The 24007-nt window shown below is 42.5% G+C and overlaps 4 protein-coding genes across 6 annotated transcripts; 1 reads left to right on the top strand and 3 right to left on the bottom strand.

Annotated features, from left to right (window-relative positions):
- Positions 1-2483: 2483 nt before the first annotated feature.
- Positions 2484-5713, bottom strand: LOC115370512 (uncharacterized). Its single transcript, XM_030067537.1, has 4 exons — positions 5551-5713; positions 3465-3575; positions 3195-3335; positions 2484-2911 (listed from the first exon to the last, which is right to left on the bottom strand). Exons 1-4 carry the CDS (start codon positions 5711-5713, stop codon positions 2484-2486), a joined length of 843 nt encoding a protein of 280 aa, XP_029923397.1.
- Positions 5714-7063: 1350 nt separating this feature from the next.
- ftr86 (finTRIM family, member 86) lies at positions 7064-13222 on the bottom strand. 3 transcript variants are annotated; one of them, XM_030067038.1, is made up of 11 exons: positions 13072-13222; positions 11258-11778; positions 10930-11025; positions 10535-10768; positions 10240-10402; positions 10052-10132; positions 9777-9827; positions 9596-9637; positions 9420-9485; positions 9081-9283; positions 7064-7689 (listed from the first exon to the last, which is right to left on the bottom strand). In XM_030067038.1, exons 2-11 carry the CDS (start codon positions 11768-11770, stop codon positions 7354-7356), a joined length of 1785 nt encoding a protein of 594 aa, XP_029922898.1. In that variant the 5' UTR covers positions 11771-11778; positions 13072-13222; the 3' UTR covers positions 7064-7353. The 3 variants fall into 3 exon arrangements, with proteins under 3 accessions (XP_029922898.1, XP_029922899.1, XP_029922901.1); XM_030067039.1 differs by lacking the exon at positions 13072-13222 and adding an exon at positions 12279-12402; XM_030067041.1 differs by lacking the exon at positions 13072-13222 and adding an exon at positions 12164-12186.
- A 105-nt stretch (positions 13223-13327) lies between these two features.
- nudt8 (nudix hydrolase 8) lies at positions 13328-18429 on the top strand. The gene is made up of 4 exons (XM_030067042.1): positions 13328-14209; positions 14827-14959; positions 15760-15837; positions 17103-18429. Exons 1-4 carry the CDS (start codon positions 13329-13331, stop codon positions 17286-17288), a joined length of 1278 nt encoding a protein of 425 aa, XP_029922902.1. The 5' UTR covers position 13328; the 3' UTR covers positions 17289-18429.
- Positions 18430-21551: 3122 nt separating this feature from the next.
- Positions 21552-22874, bottom strand: LOC115370511 (C1q-related factor-like). Its single transcript, XM_030067536.1, has 4 exons — positions 22868-22874; positions 22436-22612; positions 22168-22308; positions 21552-21979 (listed from the first exon to the last, which is right to left on the bottom strand). The coding sequence occupies exons 1-4, from the start codon at positions 22872-22874 to the stop codon at positions 21552-21554; spliced, it is 753 nt and encodes a 250-aa protein (XP_029923396.1).
- Positions 22875-24007: the final 1133 nt, after the last annotated feature.

Here is a 24007-nt window from a genome sequence, read left to right as displayed (position 1 = left end):
CTTTGTGCATGTTTATAATACTTTATGCAGGGGCGGAAAAACTGCATTATATGCTTTCACGACATGCACCATTTTATGTTACATAACACCTTTTAGTTGAGCCTTGTGTGCCCCAAAATGTTGTGAAAATACATATTGGACATATCTGAGACTAGAGACATAAACATATTGCATAGAAAATCTGACAGTAAAATCGCCCACAAATGAAATCTGTCAGAAAATTGTTATAACCTTATAAAAAAAGAACTAAAGTAACCCTGTAATTGATTTTAGATGGGTCATGCAGCCACTGTGGGTTAAGATATACCACAGAAAGTCCTAATAGCATGATTAAAACCATATAAGAGTATCAGTAGGAGTAACATAGTGATATTTCATTAGCGATAAGTAATAGGACAATGGCAGAAATGCATCCCAAATGTGTTGCTGGCAGCTGGCAGCTGTGTGTTGGTCCATGTGCACAGTTGTTCCTGCTCTCATTATTCTCTATGTTGGTTGTGAGTAACCTGAAGATGCAGAGCCACTTGTGCGGGTCCTCCCTGGTCCTATTAGATAATGTTTCCTCCACTGACACACACCTTTGAGGTTACTTTGGACCTAGGGAATATGCATTGTCTGTGTTATTGTGACAGCCACCAGCGTGTTCAGTGTCCCCAGCCGGCCGACCTGGTTCTTCCCAGCCTCTTATCTAGATGGAGGCCAGGGTGTATCAGGTGTTGATTTATGTCTGCCTTAGCCTCAGCGGACCCAAACAGGCCAATCTTTGAGACGACCCATACGGCAGAATAGGATACAACCAGTGTCAACGCCAATGCCCTACCTTCAGCCCAAAAACCAGGATTGAAAGCCAGATCTTGATGTTTCAGCTGTGAAAGGAACAGCCCCTTTTTTTGATCAGTTTTAGATAGTGACAGTATCCTCAGCCTGAGATGGCTTCCATGGCATTTAATATCACTTTCAAAGTTGAGCTTTGCTGATGATGTGATTGCAGAGAAATATTCAAAAACATTTAGGGCTCCAAAAGTAAGTTTGGTAGAGACGGCATTTGGCATGATTTATAATGTCAGTTTTCATGCTCATGTATTAGTTATATTTTCTCAGTCAGATGCAGATCTCCTCTCAGTCCATACAGATGTTTTGTTAATGTCCCATCTGCTGAGTGACTGGTAGAGTGCATTGATCTGAGATCCCCTCATCTCTATTGCCCCTTATAATCAAAAGGTTTCATTCACAATGTTTTATATCCATTTTAGAAAAAAAAAACAAAAAAAAAACATGACTTTGAATTCCAAGTTCAATGCTGAAAAATGTCACCTTCATACAAAAAGTGTTACTACGGAAGCCCTAAAGGGCCATACATACATATATTTTATTTCCTCCGTTTTCCCGTGATAACAAGATAATTTTCCTCCGTTTTCTCGTGATAACGAGATAATTTTCCCTCCGTTTTGAATGAATGAATGAAACGTGATAGGCCTGAGATTTCCATCATACGTGACATGTCATGCTGACTGACGTCTCCTTGGACACATAAAGCAGGGGTCACCAATCATGTGCCATGGAGGGCCGAGAGGCTGCAGGTTTTCATTCCAACCAAGACCTCCACCAGGTGACTTCACTGATTAGCTCCAGGTGATCAGTGAACTCACCTGGTGGAGGTCTTGGTTGGAATGAAAACCTGCAGCCTCTCGGCCCTCCATGGCACATGATTGGTGACCCCTGACATAAAGCATAAAGCTATTTCAGCCTGTGCCAGGCCTTGATTGAACAGATAAGTGATGCAGTGATCAATATTCTCCTGCTCCTCTGACATTGCTACACTGACTGATGTTTCCTGCAATAATTTAATAAGACAATCGCTTTGTTTTCTCGAGATCTCGATTTAATTATCTCGTTATCACAAGAAAACGGAGGAAAATTATCTCGTTATCACGAGAAAATGGAAGAAAAATATCTCGTTATCACGAAAAAACGGAGGAAATTTATCTCGTTATCACGGGAAAACAGAGGAAAATTATCTCGTTATCACGAGAAAACGGAGGAATTATCTCGTTATCACGGGAAAACGGAGGAAATAAAATATATGTATGTATGGCCCTTTAGGGCTTCCGTATGTTACAATACAGTTATAATATATATTATTATATATAACCATGATCATTTCTATTTGTTCAATAGAGGCTTTAATATCTTCAGGTCATGGTGGAAATTGACACAAAGTACTACACAATGCCCACAAAGTTTCATAAAATCTTGATTTATTGTCACATAGGTTTTACAGATGCACAGCTGTGTGTTACATCACATCATGGAAGATCATGTCAGTCAGCAAAAGATAAAAGCTGTTGAACAACAAAGCCGCTTCCAGCCGTGTGAATTTATCAAGAAAGTCAGGAGATGGAAAACGGCAGCAGAATTAACAAACTTTATTCATTTGGGGTTGATGAGGACTTTTCTTTCTATTTTTATTTATGTTATTCAACTTAGTAAGTAGCATAGAGCAGGAAGCCGGTGAAAGTATTGTAATGGCTGTTGTTGTCACACAGGAAGCAACCAGCAGGCAGCTTTACGTGCACCTTGTCTCCAGCATTCAGGCGCAGAGCCACAACAGTGGTGGAGCTGTCCTCTTGATCCTGCCTGTTCTGGTCGCTAGCTGAAGCCACTTGACTGCCATTCACGTGCAAACTGGCACAGGCAGCCAGGGCACTGTCAGGGGCGCCGGCATCGCTGTAGACGGTGAGGGAGAAGCTGTAGACTCCAGAGTAGGGAGCGATGAACTTGCCTGTTGTTACGTTGTAGCTGCCTCCCAGGTTGATGAAAACATGTTGGTACACGACAGTCGTTTCCTCACGTTCTGGGCCGAGGCACCAGCGATTGTTGGTCAGAGCCACAGAGAAGGCACTGCGGGTGGCTGGAGATGGAGAGGAGAGGGAATAGGTTTAACTTTAATTAAACAAGGTTGGCATTTTACTGTAGGTAACCACTGGAAAAGATCTTTGCTGATGTACAAGTGTCTGATTTAAAGTTAAATTTATTTTGTCCATAAAAACATGTAAATTGCAAAGCTCACACTCCCATTGTTACATGCCAGTTATGGGGAAAAAAACACAAATAAAACTGTGTGTTGTGCGTGTGAATGGTTAATACATGCACACTCCCAAGGTTTCTGTGACCCCCGTGGACTTGTATCTCACTTGTAATGTTGTTGAGGACGTTCTCCGCTCGTTTCAAGTCCTTCTGCAGCTCATTGAGGCTCATGTTAAAAAATGACTCCATCCTGTACAGCTGCTGCTGCATCAGACAGCAGCCACATGATGCATGGTCCGTAAGACACACTTCACACACACAGGTATACACACACAGACACACCAGGTTGAAATGGGCAGGTAAGCAAATGAGGATACACAGCAACTATATAAATACAGACAAACCAATGTTGAATCATTTCTCTATCAACTCCTCACCATCTGGGTTGGGGGTCTCTGTAGTAGTCCCCGGTCTGCCGGCCGCAGGTCCATCCCAGGAATACTGGCTCTGGACCAAAACTGTTCCCAGCAGACACAGGAATACAGCGCCTAGGAGGAGGACAGCATAAGCATGAGTGACTAAACCCAGGCAAAATCCTGACACTTGATGTTGATCATCTCTACAGGGACTGCCCGCTGTCATAAAAACTGTGACTCTGAGCCATCACTGCTATAGTTTCAAGGTGTTTTTAAATGTGTTGGTACAGCCTTTTTTGATTTTTTTTTTTTTAATTTGCAAGTTACAACTACGATAGGATGCAAGGTGTAATCGTCTCTAGCCTCACCTTTCATGCTGAAGATGGCAAAAGATGATGGTCTCAGAAGGAAGGATGGTGTGATGAGATGATGAGGAGGACAAAATGTCTGGGTTATATGCTTTAATCAGAGCCCCTCCCTTCTTCTTCCCCTCAACTTCATTTGTTCTTCTTTGATATCAATCCTCCCTATTTTCATCTCAACATCATTCATTCTCTCATCATTGGGATCTTGGGATCTCTCTGTTTCTTTCAAACACACACACACACACACACACACACACACACCCTCCAAGGCTTTCTCTCGTAGATGTAGGCCAGGTATTGTCTATCCTTTGGAGGCAAGGCGCTCGCGTGGTTCAAAGTGTTCCCATCAACAGACAAATACAGTGTTTACTGTGGCTGCGAGCATCAAATCAAGTGTCAAAGAGAAAGGGTGGCCATTGTGTATGATGCCAAAGATAGTGTGTGTGTCTGTTCACATGCAACATCTGAGGTGGTGTAAGGTAATCCATGACAGGGCAGTCATCGATGGTGTGAACTATGATAGACATCTCTAGGAAGCTGTGTTTATGAACTGCTTTTGAACTGATTACAGGTAAAACTGTTGTTTAGACCTCTATAGCATTGTGAGATCATTTCATATACCACTAGGAATCCAGTTCTAGTACAAAACTGATTTTTGTAAATTTCTGAACCTTTGCCATGGCAGTAGGGCATGAGGAGCTGTTGCTACAGTGTAAAATGAGTCTCATTGTGCTGCTGTAAATAGTGAATGGTGTTAGATTACTGAAGATGATCACAAAGATAAAGATAAAGATGGCCAAGTCATGAAACTAGTTCCACATAAGGAGGAAGTGAGAATATGATGGGAGAGATTAACAAAAAACCTGAATTCAACACAACAAACCCATCACTGTGTTGTGGGAATTGTGTTTTCCCCTCTGAACTATCAATGGCTCTTGCACTCCAGGTGTGGTTATATTTTGCTTGGGCCCTAAAGCAGGGGGAGGTTTTTTGATGATTGTAAGTGGCATGTTACCATTCCTCACTCTCATCCAAAACAATAAAACAAATCTATGTAAAATGTTGATGTTTCTTATATGTTTTATATAGCTAAGAGGCCTGAAACCAAATGTGTGCACAATGTGTACAGTACATTGAAAACATATGACCATATTAAGGTCATGTTTACCCACTTGTCCCCATTAAATTAGGAAAAATCATTAAATATGAAGAAAAAAGTTTAATCTTGTATTTGGAGACGTTGAACATTGATTGGAGTCCAACTGACCGCAAAAAGCAGCTTTTTCCAAATGGGCAACATCGTTTTTGTCCCCAATTTGAGAAGCTGTCCACAAACAACAGGTCTTATACGTCTGGTGTGTGACACCAAAAGCAGTCACAAACAGACACACACACAGACTCACAAGTACACACACACACACACACACACACACACACACACACACACACACACACGTTTTTGTGGTTATTCATGAGTCCGAATAGCATTTCTATTATTTATTTATTTATTTATTATTATTTTTGACCGACAACGCCACCTAGTTTTGAATTGCACACTGTGGGCTCTGTGATGGAGAGCAGTGTCTGAAAACCCCGGAACAGAGGCACGAGTAGAATGATAGAAAAATAAACTATCAATTATTTTAAATGCAGATCTGGCAAGTTTAAATGAATAACAATTTGGCCTTACTCCCACAAACTACTCACTCAGTCGGGGCAGAGGCTCCGGCCGGTGCCCAGACTCTGTGGAGGCTGGGCTGTGGGTCCGGGTGTCGGCTCCATGTCAGCTGATGTCCAGTTGGCCTCGGTACAGACAAGCGGCACGCACACAGCGGCGGTGTGACCCTGCGCCTGGCATCCCTCCAGCATGAAACCCCTCCTCCTCTCTGATTGGAGGCCCGGCATCCTGCCCCCCACTGCGGGAAGGTTGGCTCACATGCTGGCCTCCTCAAACCAGCCAGGCTGATTGTTGCGCATCTCTCACTGCGCTTGTTGCACCTTGCAGGTAAATATCTGTAGGCGTCTGTAGTCTGTCTCTGTACAGCGGCAGAGAAACACTAACCAGAAAGGAAAACACATCCAAAACTTCAGTGGGTTTTAAAGTGCGGTCCGGGGATCTCCAAAGGTCCCTGATGATCTTCCAGGGGGTCCTTAGCAAAATAAGGAATTGTTTATTTTCCTGTGTAATTTAATTCACTGGAAATGGTCACACAATGCAGAAAATGTCTGAGGGACCATTTTAAGACTTTCTATTGTCTGGTTTAATCACAGTTTGTCACTGTTCAAGTATGACTCAACAAGTTAACCCTATAAAACCTGCCAAAAAATTACTGAAACTTTTTTTTTTTTTTTTTTTTTAATATGAAAAGCGGCAATTAGTAAATAAGCCAAAAGAATGAATAAATAAATAAATAAATAAATAAATAAATAAATAGCACACCCCTCTACAAAAAAGAGTTGGGAGGCTATTAAAGAAATATAAGAAAAATATATTTCTAATTAACATATTGATATGGGTTATTTGAAAGGTCAGATCAGTGAGGCTGGATTGTCAGATTTCTTATATTGCTGTTTTATTGATCATGTTTAATACTCAATTTGACAGAAATACCTTTTATGATATGATGGTCCCTAAAGGGCAAAATCACTTCAGATGGGGTCTTATATATTGAAGGCCAACTTGGGGCTCCACATCATGAAAAGCTTGAAAACGTTATACAATCCAAAAGCAATTCACCAAAAAACAGCTATAGCCAAATAAACTAAAAAACAATTGAAATTTGATTGGCAAAGAAAATTTTTGGCCAATAGGCTACCAACAGCAAGGAATTTCTGATCATTATATATGATCATATTATCTTTTATACATTTTATATATTTTATGTAAAGCAAAACACAAATTTAGCAAGGAGCCATTAAAATTGTATTTTAGTTGAACAATGAACATGTACAAATTGCACTGTGCCAACTCACATGCTATGCAAAGTACTGTAAATAAATAATGGAGTCTGCTGGACAATAAAACCACTCATTTTAAATGATCTCAAGGGCTGTTTTTGCTGTAATATGTAGTCTTTTTGCATACCTGTAATTTAAACCAATATGCCAGCACTGATATATCTTTAATGAGTTAATGTCGGCCAGTAATATTGACCAGCCGATATACTGGCTGGGATTCTTGCCCCCAAAAAAGAACAAAATAAAAAAATGTATGGATTGTGTGTAATTTCTTCATGTCCAAGGAAATTGAGATCATTTTGTTTCTGTTTCTCATTCCTTTATTGATAACATTTTTTTAGTTTACATGAAAAAGTGAATAGATGCTGATGTACAAAGAAAATCTGAATAAGAGCCTCATTAGGTAGACAGTAAAAAGGCTAGGATGAACTCCTGTACAGCACAGTGTCACTGCTAAAAAGTTATTTGTTTTCTGGTATTCATCAAAATCCAAACAGATATGCAGATTGTACTGGAAGCGTTATGCATAAATGGCCTGTTTCCAGCATGGACGGAGGTTTCATAACAGGCCATCGTCCAGGTAAAGATCAGTCCAGTTGGCACACAGTCACCGTGGTTCCCACTCCCGTCCAGAACCTGAACCCTGGGTATAACGGTCCAGTGAACTGGGTCTGGTACCGGTGGATGAGGTAGGCCTGGTTGTTAGTGATGCGGTAGAAGGCCAGAACCCCAGCATGCTGGTCTAAATAGACACCAATATGTCGGGCCATGGGTGAGCCCAACAGGGTCTCCTGGCCGCCATGCCAGAAGGAGAAGCCTGTCCCAGACCAGTACAAGCTCCAGGACATGGCATTGTGGCCCAGACGGCTCTGGTCATTTGAACCCTTACGCTCCATCTCTTTGTAGGCCACACCGACGGTCATCTACACAGCAGGAGACAGGAAACCATTATTAGAGCTATGATTAATAGCAAGCACATACTACACAACTTTCTAAGTAATCAAATTACTGTACTGTTCATACTACATGACTTCAGGTGCGTGCAAACCTGAATAGTTCGAGCGGCGCGATTACATACAAAGTGAATGCAAAGATGAGACGACGCGGTGCAAATGATCCGAACGGGGCAATACGAACGACGCGAACGGTCGCTTCGGTATCTTCAATATCTTCGCCCCAGTAGAAAAAATCCAACATGGGTGACCTTCGCTTCCACCTGACTCCACTCATCGCATCCTGACAGCCAATCAGCGTGGTTGTTGGGTTTTTATTTTTTTCTCGGGGCTTGTTTTTCCCGGGGTTTCTCATTTTCCCGGGATCGCGTCACGAGAAAGCGACTGAAGCATTTTTTTAACCAAAGTGGACCAATGGGGACCTGCGCGACCAAAGTGAAGCGATAAACGCGTCTAGATAAAAAGAAATAGCTTCAGGTTTGCACGCACGGGTATCTTGAAGACATTGTAGTTTGCACACTACATGGCTGATAAGCGACAGGGCGTCACACATCCCAAGATCTTTCATCAAGAGGATTCCCTATCTGTCAGGTCTCCAAACTGACAGAGGTGGGGGTGACACGGGAAGTAAGGCGAGGCCATGCGCATGACAGGATTTTTTTTTTCTTGATGCTATCGATCCAAATTGTTTGTACTCTGATTTGCAGTGAAAAAACAAGTAAGGAAATGAGAAGAAGGCTCGTCCCACTGGTTTCCTCCTGCCCCGTGTCTTGTGTGATCACTGGCTGCTGCACATTGCTGCTCTCATTGTCAGCCTCAACATGTTTCACATTGCAGTATTTGGATTCCCTGACAGGTCCTGATATTTGACCTGCTGGATATTTCTTGGGCATGTAACACACCGGCGGATCTCATGGAACGGGTCTGAAGAGGTCACACATAGCACTCATTGCTCACAGAAGCAAGTGCCGATAAATTTTTGCTGACTTTTATCAGCAGTCTCCAAAAACTGTCTGAGTGAATAAAATCAGCCATACAGTCATACAATATGAGCTCGGTACAAGGAAGCTAATTCTTTTGGACATCTTCACATCCAACGATAAATCCCATCTGTTTTCACTGTCATGTGACCAACCCTGATACAGTTAGATAGGATTAAGATAGGAGGGGAGGTCCTATCTTAATTCAGGGACACACCAAGTGACTCACTACATGTTACACTTTGCTGAATCTTGCTGTGCTGGACACTCTTCTCTGCTGCACCCCCACAGGATTTGTGCATTTTCCATAAAAATCCTGATGATTCCTATCAACAAACTGTACATTGCATATGACTAGTTGAAGTCCCTGTGAGTCCTTACCTTCTGTCCGGTCCACTCCACCTCCCAGTAATAGGGGCTGCCGGCCAGGGGCTCTCTGCAGAGGACCTGTCTCCAGAAGTGGAAGCGTTCAGGATGGTCTGTTGGGTTTACGTTCTCCGCCCGCAGCGTGGCTTTATGACCCCCCTCTGACAGCAGCACATGGCGATATGCACTGTTGGGGTCCATGGTGGGCTCACAGCGAACTAGAGGGACAGAGTGCAGGTTAAAAACAACTCCTTTTCTGGATACATGGGTCTTTCGTACTTAAGTCTCAATGTTAAAACAATATTTAAAGAATCACAACTGAAAAGGTGTTTGTGTTCATTGTTGTGGACTCACATTTCAGCAAATCTTCTCTGGTCTTGGGCTCTGGACTAACAAGTCCCAGTGTTGTCATGGGAGGTGCTAGAACAAACGAGAAAAATTACTACATGAATAAATCTGCACTGGAATAACACATAGATGGAAGTTATTGATTACTATCTGCAGGCAACTTCTACTGAGTCAGTATTTACCTTGTACTCGGGGAGGAGGAAGGGGTGGAGGAGTGGCCGACGCTGTAAAGATAAAGGCCACCAAAACAAATATTAGTTCCATGACATTGCATGTCAGTGAAATGATTACTGACTAATTCAAACAAAGCATGGCGTAGTTTGATATGACACAGACTTATATTAAATAACTAAATTAATGTACCATGAGGTCGTGGAGGGGCGGAAGGTGGAAGGTTTGTTGTCATCTCATAAACTATACAAAAGGATACAGATGGGGCACAAGAAAACATTAATACATTCTTCTAATTAGTGTATGCTCAAAGGGTGATAATTAAATTAGTTCTGAATTTGGCTGCCTTTTTGCATTGTGCTGATTCCTAATAATGACAAAATAAACGTCAAAGTACCTCATTATTCATTATTATATAACTACTTCCAAAAATGTATGTTAGTACTGTAAGGACTATAGTGAATTACCTGTGTTTTGTGCGTTGGCCTGACTGCTGTCAGCTGCTGCTGCCACACCATTGGCTGCTGGAGCCATGGAGACATCATTCACTGCCAAGGAGAAGAGACTCTAAGCATTTCCAGAGACTAGAATACACTAGACTAGACTAGAATAGTCCTACTGAGCCAGATTTTACATCATTGCCTCCTGTACTGACCCACTCTGAAGATCTTGGCCAGGCTGGCTTTGCAGACGTCCTGTAGTGAGTCGCTGAGCTCCTTCATGGCAGAGCGGATTGAAGCGACCACTGCCTCTTCTTGACACAGGCCCGCCTCTTCTCTGGTCCCACTCTGGCCCAGTGGCTCCAGCATCTGGAAGTTCTGCAGAACAAGTAACACATTAGTATAAACACTAAAAATTAGGATTCAGGTGAGGGGTTGCATTTTTGAAGATATAACTGAAGCTCTCGGTAATCCATAACTTCAGGATTACATTTTGTGTCCCAGTGTTACCTTCAGGAAGCAGATATGGTCCTGCATGTCAGCCAGCCACTTCAGCTCCTCACTCCTCCTGTGGAGCTGTGCCACCTCCTGCTCCAGCCTTTGGATTTGCCCTTCAGCCCGGCTGCCCAGGGAGGTCTCATGATTACTGAGCAGCTCACCAACCTGGGTGCCCATGAGCTCCACACTTTTCACCAGCTCTGAGAACAAATCCACACTCTCCTTCTGAAGAGCCTGGACTGAGGCCTGGAAGTGTAGAGAGATTGGAAGAGAAGGAAGAGGCAGTGTATCAATCATAAAACTACAACTAAGACATAAAAAGAGGATAATAAGCTGTTGATGACAAAAAAAAATGGGTATAAAACAAACTTAAATAGTCGGTCTTGAAACTGTCAAACATTCCTTACCTTATGTTGACGGGCGGTTTGTGGGAGCTCATTAATCTCCTTTTCAGTCTCCTTGATTCTCCTCTGTACATCTGCCTGCATCTGAACAAGCTCGGTCTGGACACATACACACACACAAAGATTATCTACATGCAGCTGGCTTAAATGGCGCCAAAAAAGACAAAACACTTTGTAAAAGGAACCAAAATCTCTCCTACAGAAAACTGACTGACATATGGAGTCCACATTGTTGGTTGTTGAGCAAGTACTTCAAGTTCAGCTTCACCTAAAACAACACACTTGTCACCTCACAGTATACTTGGTGTTATTTGGCTTGTCCAGTGCGTACCTGTCTCTGTGCCCTCTCCTCCTGTGTTTTGAGAACCCGATGACCCTTGTGTCCATGCTGACAACACTCCTCACACACACTCTCTTTGTCATCATGGCAGAACAGGTCCAGGGGTCGCTGGTGTTGATGGCAGCATCCACGGGCCACTGTGGGGAGCTGAGGGTACACACTCCCCTGTCGCTGAGGAGCCATCGCCCCAGTATCAGGTAGGACGTCCAGGTAGACAGGCATCGATGGCGGGGCAGAGGAAATGGACGTCTGCTTGAAGCTGCCAGCTCTGAGTTTCTCCATAGCCTCCATGAGGACGGTGCTCCTGGCCAGTGAGGGTCGAGGGTTGAAGACCTGCCTACACTGTGGGCAGCTGTACTGGCCCTTGCTGCCCCCCCTGTCCCAGTGACCCTGAATGCAAGCTAAGCAGTATGAGTGGCCACAGGGCAGAGTGGCCGGGTCCTTCAGGGTGTCGAGGCAGACTGAGCAGATGAAGGTCTCCTCTTCAGACCATGCTGAGGCCATGCCGCCGGCTGGAGTGGAGGGTGAGGAAGATAGCCCACAGGTCAGACTTAAGTTTATGGAGAATCACAAAGGGAAAACCTCACTTGAAGCAGGCTAAGCTGAAATGCCAATTCACCTGCATCACACGCTGTTTAAAAACCTATGCAACCTCGGCAAATGGTGGAGCAGGAAAAACAGGTGGGACAAGGTGTTTGCCGTCATAGGCAGGTCCAAACTGCCAAAACATCCCCCATCATGTATGATTTGACCTGGTGATTACTATATTATCACTAAATATAATATACCATAAAACAGAAACATAAAATGGAAGCACAATTTAATTTAGATTGACTTTGGTGGCTGGTAGGCCTTTTGTCAACTGAAATGGAAATGATCACCATGGTTTCAGCTTACTCAGTGATGCAAATGGGAAGGAATCTGCAGAGGACTGACTGGTTTTTCACCTCCTGACACATGAGGAGTGGCATGAAAACCTGCAAACAACTGTGGGGTTTCCCAAAGATCTCACCACTGACTGATGTGCATACTGTCACCTCTCCCCCCCGGTTTGTTGGCTCTAGATACAACATGGAAAAGAGTTGTGAAATGAGATTGCCGTCATCACAGCAGCAAGGGCACGACGTCGCTGAACGCCATATTTATTAGTGGCAACCAGTGACGTTAGCCGCAATAGCTGGCCTGTCGCCCAGCTATATTTTCAAGGTGAGTACCTCCAGTTTCCAATATTCAATTCTTTTAAAACGGATAACGTTAAATATGCCAGACTTAGAGACGGACATGCTCGGTCGCTACTAGTAAACAAATACGAATTTAAAAGGGATAGCATAATGTCCTTCGCATTTTGTCGGTTTATGCTAACGTCTTCGGTTCAGTTAGCCGGCTAATTAGCATGTAGAGTTTGCCAGCTGACTGCCAGTCAATAAACTTTTCCGGCGAACTGGGTAACCAGCATTAGATAATGTTGGCTAGTAAAAGTGAAGCCAAAAAGCTGCTATTTCTGCCAGGCAACGTGATTGTATACCACTGCTCTAACACTAAAAGAGTAGCTAACACTTGTATGCTAGTTAGCATGATAAGTTAGCAAGTAAGTCCTAGTTGAGACAACAGAGGAACAGGTTAGGATGGATGGACGGACTGACATCCGAGCTCACTGGGATTGAAGAAATGTGCACTCAAGTTATCGGGATTTATAACAGTAGTTGGACACATCTTCACTGATAAACAGTTTTAAGTTTCACGTTGTTATAGTGAAGCATGGTTAACCATCCATGCTCACACAGCCAAGTTTCTCAAACACTCACCAGGTGCTGATACACACACAGTAACACCTGTGTCCACCCTCTGAAGCAGGTGGAGACCAGCGGCTTTTAAGTGTGTGTGTGAGCGCTGGGAATTAGATGAAATGTACAATGAAATGCTGAATCCTTTGGATGATAATTTTAAACAACAGTGATGATTAATTGTCATATTTGACTCCAGCAAGCTGCTGAAGTGGCATGTGTTGTGATTCTGACGGTAGAAAATCTCATTTACATTTAATTACATTTCTTCCTCCAGAATGTTTAGGGGTCCTCAGATCCTTACGAGGTCTTGTCCTGTACGGCCTCTGCTGCTAGGAGTGAGAGACTCACACTCCCCTGCTTTATTTGAACACCCTTGTGCCAGACGGCGTGGTGACAGAGCTTTGAAAGAGAGGAAACATGAAGGGATCAGTGGAAGAAAGGAAGGATTTTCATTTTCCATACGGACTGCATCCTCCTCAACAGCGCTCTCCATATCAAGTTTGGACTATGATAATTATCTGAGAGCAGCTTCAACACTAAACCACACACCCAAAGCACTTCTGTCCAACCATCACCTGCCGCCTCAGGTCTCAGGTTCAAAACCCAAGCTAGCATCTGACCCTTGGAAGTCCACTATTCTGGAAGATTTAGCACAAAATCCTAGAGCTCTGCAAACTAACCATGACTGTTCAATGAGCACCATGTGCCTTAAATCCTGGAAAAGGCCATGGGACATGAGCCAGCCTTTGCTCAGTGTTACTACAAAGACTCCATGTAACCTTCTCCAAAGCTGCTCATTTCACAGACAGCACTTTCTTAGACCGTGGATTTTGAACAACTTCCTGTGTAGACTTCCACCCTGTAGCCTCTCTTCTCCCCATAGCAGAGCAGTCCATTCAGCCGCCCCTCGTGAGACAACTGTCTTGAGGGACTGTCTGTCCTTGGAGAATGAGGAGAGGTGTCGACAGTGCCTGAGGCCCAACCTGAAGCTCTATGAAGTGGACAAAGTCAGGAGCGGAGCAGGACAGACTCAGGGAAAGGGCCAGGGCAGATGGGCGTCCATCTTGGTCTCTCTCTGCTCTGTGGAGGGGGAGCCAGCGTTTCTGTTCACCCTGCGCTCCAGCATGCTGAAGGGCCGACACAAGGGAGATGTCAGGTTAGTGCACGGCTAGCACCACCATGAGTCTGAAACCTTTCCTGTAGACATTAAAATTAGATGAAGAAGCAAATAACAGGATGCAGTAAAGAGGAACAGCATATAATTAAGTATAGAGCAAATGGGAGATATTAAATTTAACACAACTAACTAACAATTTCACCTTCTACATCTATAGGGTTTTTCAGAGTTAGCACAACAGAAACACTCATAAAGACCAGCACACACACACAGACGATGGTAAAACGATGGTAAAAATAAATAATAATAAAAAAAAAGCAGTGCCAACAAACAGCATAGGCTGACAGCTTAAATCAGAGCAACAACAAACAAATGAGGATAGAGACATATAAATATGTACAGAAGATCCAAATCCAGATCTGAATAAAAACACTTTCAGGTGGTTCATGAAAATGTCACAGGACTCTAGGGCTTGCAGTGATAAGGGGAGACTATTCCACAGATGGGGTGCAAGAGCTTGAGAAGCACAGGCATTAGAGATGGGTAGGCAGTATTTTTTGTTGTGGGTTTGCAGCAAATGTTGGTGTTGTGTGACTGGGTTTTTGTGTCTACCAAAGTGCCCAGCATTGTTTGTTCTGTGATTTTCTCCTTCGCAGCTTTGCAGGAGGTAAGAGTGATCCTTCAGACAGAGACGTGGTGGCCACGGCGCTGAGAGAAGCCCGGGAGGAGCTGGGCATCAACGTGGCAGCAGAGAATGTGTGGGGTGTCCTGAGGCCTCTCAGGGACATGGTGAGGGCAGGCCAGCACCATCAGAGCCTTCCCAATTCTCTTTGATTGTACTTCCAGATTACAAGTGACAAAGCTTCAGGAAGTAGCTCATTTTAACCAGGAACTGGCAATGGGGAGTTACACACACACACACCTGACACAGATCTTGAGCTTGTTTTTTGTTGGCCCACAGATCCATTCAAAATATTCTATTATTCTGTTGCGCATAGGCCTACTTTGTGATTGAGTTAATCATTATTGCTGTGTCCTTGAAACATTTTGGTTCATTATTATTTCACCTGCAGCAAAAAATAAAAGATTCAGGTCACAGTGTTTATTTTATGGCACACAAGCTGATGACAAGCTACTGTCTGTGTTAAGCATTTGTTGAAAGGCGATGAACACATTAGGTGATGCTGTAGCTGTAATGTCGTATATTGTCACATGATAACTTCATAACTCACATTTTGGGATTTTCATGCATTAACTTAAAGGTAAATGATTACTTTGGCCTTCTCTTTCAAAACTCATTGGATAAACTCAGACATGTCTATCCAGCTAGATTAAAAAAAAGTAATTATATCAAAGAATACAGGAGAAATCAACTGGAATGTTGTTACTGTTGTTGGATTATCATATGACAGATTATATCTCATCCAGATTGTATGGCTAGCTGACTTAGAGCAATAAACAGCACACTGTTTTTCCAGCTGTCATTTTCCAGCTCAAACAAACACTGATCAAACCAAAGCCTTGTCTTGGGGCTCCACAGAGCTGTGTGCTTCTGAATGTGACTGTTTGTCTCTTTCCTCTCTTCCCAGTCAGGGATGTTGATTGCACCTGTGCTGGCCAATCTCGGCCCCATAGAGGCTCTGTCCTTCAAACCAAACCCTGGAGAGGTACAGTCACTCTGTTCCTATTTTTGTATCACTTCCCTAGATTTTCACTTGTCTTGAAATTGAAATAGCTAGAGATTATTTTTAGTCATGGTGGGGTTTTGCCGTCATCCAGCTGCTACATCTTTTCACAGGTGGCTGTAGCGATCAAGTTTGTTTCTTGTTCCAGATACTTTGGCACAAAACATTATTTTACTGTAGTCAGTGATTCTTTGATCTGGGGGAGGTAACTTTCATAATTGGCTGGTGAGTATTTTAGACCACCAGGCATTGTGTTAAAGAAACTAAAGTTGTATTGTGAAGTTACAGTGACGCATCTTATTTTGGTCGGTAATTGACATAAACCCTCAAGTCACAGAGTATCAGCTGGAAAGTTAATTTTGAAAGCAAGTACTCTCGGCTCCAGCAGCCTTGCTGGTATATTATGGTCATTCATGTTATGTTCAGGAATGTTCAGGAATGTTATGGGAAAGAAAAATCTCACTTACTGCACATTTAGCGGATGATCTTGCTCCTGGTGGCTCATTTGGCCATGTTTTGTACAATCTACCTACAGCATCCTTACATCTTTTCCATCTGTCTGCACATTGTAAGCTGTCAAATTAAAAATAACAAATAAATGACTACATAAATAAAATCCTACCTCTATTGTACAATTTGTTATTAATGATTATACAACAATTGGATCCAACGGAGTGATTTAATTGGACAAGAGGTATTCCATGAGTACTGATATTCAGTACAACAGCACTCTGACATTTAACTTTGCCGTATCACTCCAGTATACACGTGCTCTGTAATAGCTGCTATGTACATTAACTGTTTACATTCAGTCATAGCTTGAAATTAATTAAATAACTAACTTGTAATCTGTTGTTGCTTGTGACTGTTAACCAATTGATGGTGTCTTTTGTAAAACCGTTGTATAGCAGCAATATCATATGAGAGGCAGTGCTCTTTTACTGAATGTCAGCACCTCTGTGATGCAGTTGTGCTGATGTTTAGTATAATAGCACCACCCCTGACATTGCGGAGATATCAAGCATTTGAAAATACTGCACATATGCACCCAAAAACATCAGGTGAAGGTAACACACAGGTATTGAGGAAAAAGCCTGCACATGGTCTGAGCTTGCAGCCAGAACTGTATTAGAGCAGTTGTTGTTTTGATCTCATAAATATCTTCCTCAGAGATTTCCCTGCATTACTTATTAGTGAACATCAAAATAATTGTAATACAGCTTTTTTTTTGTCTCTTTAAACCCCAGGTGGAGGAGATCTTCACCTTGTCCCTATCCCACCTGTGCAACCCTCAGAACTGTGGCTACACACACTTCCGCACCGGTGACAAGTACGGATATACAGCTCCAGTATTTCGTAATGGCAAGCATCGAGTGTGGGGCCTGACTGCCGTCGCTCTGCAGCACACCCTCAAGCTTATTGTGCCGCCGTAGCAGCTGACTCAGCCAATCACAACTGTTCAGCTTAAAGAACAGTTCCAGCATGATTTGGGGTTTTGGTTTTTACATTTCCTGGCTCTTTAATATTGATTGGTACAGTTTTTACATGCGTGCAGATGGGTTAAAGTTGTTTATAAATCAGTGTTGACACAGCTGTTAAACACATTGACTTTCATTTAATTTCCAAAGTCAGAAACTTCTAGTTCAGTTAACAAGGGTCATCCATTTTGGCCAATTGTGTTTTGAAAAGTAGCATTTTATGACATGATAGGTTTTTACGTTTTTACGTTTTAAAAGAAGTTTTGTTTACCATACTTCAGTTTTGTGCCTGTAAACAAACATGCTACTTCTAACAGACACTAAACAAGATGCTTCTGCCAGATGCATTTTTCAAACGGAAAATAAAGCTTGACACAGTCACAGCTCAAAATTTGCAACTCTTTTTTACTTTCTGTAACTCATAGTAGTTGGACAGAAGTTATTTGAAAATCTATTCTTCGACAAACAACTAGGGTAAAAGAAAAGTACCATACGTAATGAAATCTCTCGGGAACGATAACACTTTACTATAACAAAAGAATGCTGGAAATGAGCAAAAAGCCCCCAAATGCTGGAATTATTCTTTAAGCACATGAACATCATGAATAATTTGATTATGAATAATGTGCAATCATTTTCCTGTGTAGCAAAGTCAGGGCAGGCATCATAATGAACACAGTACATTTTTATTCACCCGCTTTCAGTTGATCACAAAATCAATCATGAAATTCCTTCCATGTTTGGAGGTGGTACAGTGAAGCTTATTTTCGCTCTGCACTTTCTCAGCCTTGGGTGAGTATGAGTCTGTTGAATGGATCAGATGTGTAAATATGGTGGCCATCTGGCTTAAAGAGGGGTTAACCTTTTATTTTCACTTGGTACTGTGAAAGACATGAAAGATATGAAATAAGACGTACATGACAATTGGGAACACGGTATTTTAATGTACCTGATCCATTCTTACCTCAGCCATGGACAATATCCATATTAATACTAACATTAATTCTGTGTAAGTTTGCAAATCTGTCTAAACTGTCTTCACCTGTTCTGCAACTTCAATTTCCAATGAAACTGATATAATAAATTAATGAAGTATTGTAAGCTTTCACCTGTTCACTCATGGAAATCGTAGGCTGCTTACTGTATATGGTCTAAATATTTTGCACAATGATTCACCTTTCTGCATAAAGATTAGTTTATTTTAGGATCAGTCAAAACCAATCAGCATTTAAGCTCCTTTTCTCAAAACCCTGTGTTTTATCTCATGTTCAGCAGGATTCTCCCAGCATATAGGCTGACAAGTGGATGAAATTATTTATGCTTTAAATGGTAGTTTCTTTCTTCTGTCAGTCTGACAGTGTAGGTTGTACATGTCCAGGCAGACTAGTTGAAGCACAGCAGTGATTCCGTTTCTGTATGTTTATCCATTTTTCTCTCACTGGATTCAGTCCTGACTGTTCACAATCACTCAATTAATACAAGCACACCAGATTGTGATGTGCAGTTGAACAATGCAATAAAATGTTTTATGTTTAAAAAGGCTTTTCTCTCTGGAGTCATTCCTGCTTCATGTGAGAATAATCTTTTTTACATGATTGACATCAAAGAAAGAAATAAAGCATAAAAAGATGATTTGCACTGATTTGATTGCTTTTGGGGATTAAGAACTGTCATTTCATTCATACAGTGTAATCAGTTTCTCAATCACAGGAAGAAAAAAAAACTCCTTTGCATCTTGAAAGCTGCTTCTAGCTCCTGCACCACAATTCTGTGCATATCTCCGATCAACTTCTAGGCTGGCAGTGTACAATAAAAGTTCTTGTAGCCTTAGGTTTTGTCTCTCCCTTGTGGCCTGCTTGCTACAATACACCTTTTGAGTGTTGTGGAAACAGTGGGCCTGTCATTCAGAAAGTCAAACAGAAAACTAGGGTTGACTCCATGGCTTTGACAAAGGTGTATCTCTTGGGTCCAAGCTCTGCAGGCAGCAGTATCCATGTAAGCACAATCTATATGACACCAGGGCAAAGAGAAAGACACAGCGAATAATGAATCTGATATGGCATGTGTCATGAGAGACTGATTGCCATTCTGCAGCAGTAGTGGAACAACTTTAAGAAGCACATGATCAGAGAGTCTGTGCAAGAAATAGAGCCTACTTTGAGTCCTGTCTCCCAGTCTTGCCACTGGATGCAAGACTTGGATTTGGGTTGCATTTGTTTTTGTGTGCAATCAGCTGAGGAACGAGAAGTGTGTCCACATTTCCAGCATCTGGTATCCTTCTTTATCCACTCCACTGTTTTCTCTTTGATCTGGGATTAAAGATGTGTTGGGATTTAACTGCTTAATTCTCCATTCCATATTTCCATTGCTTCTGCAGCATAAATAAATAACAAACAATGCACGTATATGTGTTAATAACCAGTATTCTCAATTAATCAACCACTAGACTAACACAGAAATCAATAAATTAGATCAAATTATAGTAAAGCATCAAAACCAACATTTATTTGAATAATCAATAAACAAATCAAGATGACATTGTTATCAACACACTGAACTCGAATGGAAGGCAGCAGCACAGCAATGCCGCTCTGAACAGAGTAGCTGGCTTAAATAATACACCTGTGTTTAACTGGGTTGGTAACTGGGGCTTGGGAAATGGGTTGAACTGTGGTGTGGCCTCTGGCCCTTTGGGGCAGAGTACCAGGGCCATCACAGTGCCTGTATTATGTGTTTTCTTCTCATGATTATAACAAATCTATATCCATCTATTCTGTGTTGTCACATTGCAATGTGTGTGTGTACTCCTCACTGTGCGTCCTGTATGTGCTCCAGTGTATCTACAGGAGCAAGAATTTGACTATTATGATGAGAAATACGAGGAGCCCCAGCCTGTGAACTGCTCCACCACAGAGACCATCAGAGGCGGACATGTCACCTACTCACAGGTTGAAATCATTTTTTTTTTTTTTTTAAATCATCTTTGCAGTCATAATTAAAAAGGAATTACAAGAGAGCAAAGCTTCACATCACTTCATGTCATTGAACTCCGAAGTTTCCCATCTAAGGAGGGCTGCTGGGCAGTGTGCTAGCCTACCACTGTGAGCCTCGATGTTACCCTTTCCCTGTCAGCCACAGGAGGTGGAGCACTGATGGCAGATGGCTGTCAAAGGCCTCTTTTTAAGGTAACACACTGCCTGTCATGCTGATAATCTGAGCACTCTTGTCTCTCAGTGCACCAGTCATTTTCTGGCCGTCAGCCTGATGCAACAGTCACAGTCCTTTTAAGTGGCAACGATTCACATTAAAATGGATTTCACTCCGACCATCCTGCCATGTTGGCTTGAATCCGAAAGTCCACTCTACTCCAGTTCAACTTCAGTCGTTCACCCTGTCCTGTCTGTCTCGGCTCAAGGGAGCTGCACCCTCTTTGAGGATTGGACAGGAGACACTCCCATTTTTGACAGCCATGGTGGAGGGGGCTTTAGGCATTTTTTTTTTTTTTTTTTTTTTTTTTTCAGATGACCAAATATTGCCACTCAGTAATCTGATGAAGACTGTAGCATCCAATATGGCTCTAAAAACCTCAAAAATGTCACCTTAACAGAAAAAATCCTATAATTTTATATTGAAAAATGTCAAGATACTCAGTAACTAAATAATATTTCATAATTTTGTTCATAACTATTTGTTCAATAAAGACATGACTTTAATCTCTTCAGTTGCACATAGGGGAAATTGATACAAAGGATACAAAGTAATACACAAAGCCTACAGTTTCATAAAATTGTGATTTATTTTCACATAAATTTACAAGTGCACAGGTTAATTTTTCCAATGCAGTGTACATTAAATCCTCAAGGATCATGTCAGTTAGTAAAAGATTAACAACTGTTGTCCAGCTCTATGAATTTACCGATTAGATGTGAATAGAGTCAGGGGATGGGAAATAGTGACACAATCTGGCTCCCTATACAGGGAATCTTGGTAGTTTATAGGACCTTGTCTTAACAGGATATGGAAGATGAGATGGAAGATGGGGAAGGTGTGGGAGATGAGGAGCAGTAACAAGCAAACTGAGCATGACAAGACAGCTGCACATGAGAAAAATTCGGAAACACAAGGCACAATTATGAAAATATGAAGACCTGACAAATCCTAACCTTGTCAGCAGGGCATGAGTTGGTACAATGCCTAAGGTAGCTACTGTTATTCAATTTAGTCAGTAGCATAGAGCAGGAAGCCAGAGAAAGTATTGAAGTGGCTGTTGTTGTCACACAGGTAGCAGCCAATGGGCAGTTTTACGTGCACCTCGTCCCCAGCATTCGCATGCAGTGCCACGACAGAGGTGGAGCTGTCCTCTTGGTCCTGCGCGTTCCTGTCGCTGGGCCCAGCTATCAGTATGTTGTTGTGGTACAAACTGGCACAGGCGGCTAGAGTGTTCCCAGCAGAACCAGCATCACTGTAGACAGTGAGGGAGAAGCTGTAGACACCAGAGCGAGGAACAATAAACTTGCCCGTCTGTATGCTGTAGCTGCCTGCCAGGTTGATGAAAACATGTTGGTACACGACAGGCACGACATCACGGAACGGGCCGAGGCACCAGCGATCGTTGGTCAGAGCCACAGAGAAGGCACTGCGGGTGGCTGGAGATGGAGAGGAGAGCAGATAGGTTGAAATGAAATTAAAAAGGATGGCATTTTACAGTAGGTAACCTTTGGAAAAGGTCTTGGCTGTGTGGCAGGTGTCTGATTCAAAGTAAGTTTTATTTTGTCGATAAAAACATGGAAATTGCAAAGAATTTCGCATCCACCCTCGTGGACTTTTATCTCACCTCTAATGTCGTTGAGGACGTTCTCCGCTCGTTCCAAGTCCCTCTGCAGCTCATTGAGGCTCATGTTAAAAAATGACTCCATCCTGTACAGCTGCTGCTGCATGAGACAGCAGCCACATGATGCATGGTCCGTAAGACACACTTCACACACACAGATATACACACACAGACACATCGGGTTGAAATGGGCAGGTAAGCAGATAAGAATACACATCAACTATAAATACAGACAAACCAATTTTGAATAATTTCTCTATCAACTCCTCACCACTTGGGCTGGGGCCCTCTGTAGTACTCCCTGATGAAGTTCCCCCTGATGAAGGTCCTCCCGATGAAGGTCCTCCCGATGAAGGTCTTCCCGATGAAGGTCTGCCGGTCGTAGGTCCATCCCAGGAATACTGGCTCTGGACTAAAACTGCTCCCAGCAGACACAGGAATACAGCGCCTAGCAGGAGGAGAGCAAAAGTACATGCCCTTAAACCCAGGAAAAATCCAGACACTTGATGCTGCTCATCTCTGCAGGGACTGCTAGCTATCATGAAAACAGTGACTCTTATCTTTTGCATCCACTTTAGCAGTTCTTGAAGTCATTTGTGAGTCTAAGTTCCCTGTGGAGCTCCAACCACCTCCCACCTGCATGCTATGCAAGTTACAGCTACCACAGATGCAAATTGTGTTCTCTCTTCTTCTCAAGCCTCACCTTTCATGCTGAAGCTGGCAAAAGATGATGGTCTCAGAAGGACGGATGGTGTGATGAGATGAAGGACAGGCAAAAAGTCAGGGTTATATGCTTATCCAGAGCCCCTCCCTTCATTTTACCCCCCAACCTCATTCGTCCTCCTTTGATATCGCACTTCCGTCTTTGCCTATAGCCTATACATCATTCATTCACTCATCAGAGGGGGCTCTCCTTCTCTTTCAAACATAACACACACGCCCTCCCAGTCTTTGTCTCATAAATATAGGCCAAGTATTGTTTATCCTCCGGGGCAAGGTGCTCGCGTGGTTCAAAGTGTTCCCATCAGCAGACAAAAACATCCAGCTCCCTCCACCTCAGCATTATAGGCAAAGGTATGTGTGGCTGAGAGAGCGTCACATTTCACGTCAAAGAGAGAGAATAAAGTCTCATTGTGTGTGATGTTATAGATATTGTGTGTATCTGTTCACATACAGCCAAGGTGGTGTAAGGCAAACCATGACAGGGGACTCTTCGATGATGTGAACTGTGATAGATGTCGCTATGTATGTTTATGGATCAGATCTTATCTGTGACCAGGGAAAGAGCAGATAATAGACCAGAGGATGTCAAATACGTGTACACTGATTTTTCCCATGTACATGTCCAAGGAGACTGCTATTACTGATAAGTGATAGAATGGAAGGGGCGGGGGAAAAAGAGCAGAAAAGCATCCAGGTCAGCACAGTTTAAAGGTCAAAGATGGGTGTTTTCTTTTCTCCGAGGAAAGTGGTTTTGTTGGTTGTGGTTACCCCTCTAATTATACACAGTAAAAAGAAAGAACTAAGCTCACTGAACATGCATTATATAATGTCCATATTCTGCATCACTGTCTTACCACAGCTGAAGTTACATGTGAAGTTAAATATCTTCCCTATGAGCAATTGCTTTTTGCACATTAGCACCATTAAAGTTGCATTCAGCATTTCTGTATAGTGAATTCTGCATGGTAAAGAGTAGGGGGCATCTTACTTTTTTCTGCCTGTAAATAAACAGACATACCTCTTTTGGGTAATTGCTTGTCTGATCAATCAACTTTATCAAGTCAATAGACAAACCAATGCAAAATACTGCTGCCAGATATTTCAATAGGAAATAAAGATG

The sequence above is a fragment of the Myripristis murdjan genome, chromosome 13 (genome assembly GCF_902150065.1).
Source record: "Myripristis murdjan chromosome 13, fMyrMur1.1, whole genome shotgun sequence".
Classification (NCBI taxonomy): Eukaryota; Metazoa; Chordata; class Actinopteri; order Holocentriformes; family Holocentridae; genus Myripristis; species Myripristis murdjan.
The sequence above is the reverse complement of the archived record's forward strand: the minus strand, read 5'-3'. Positions and strand labels throughout refer to the sequence as shown.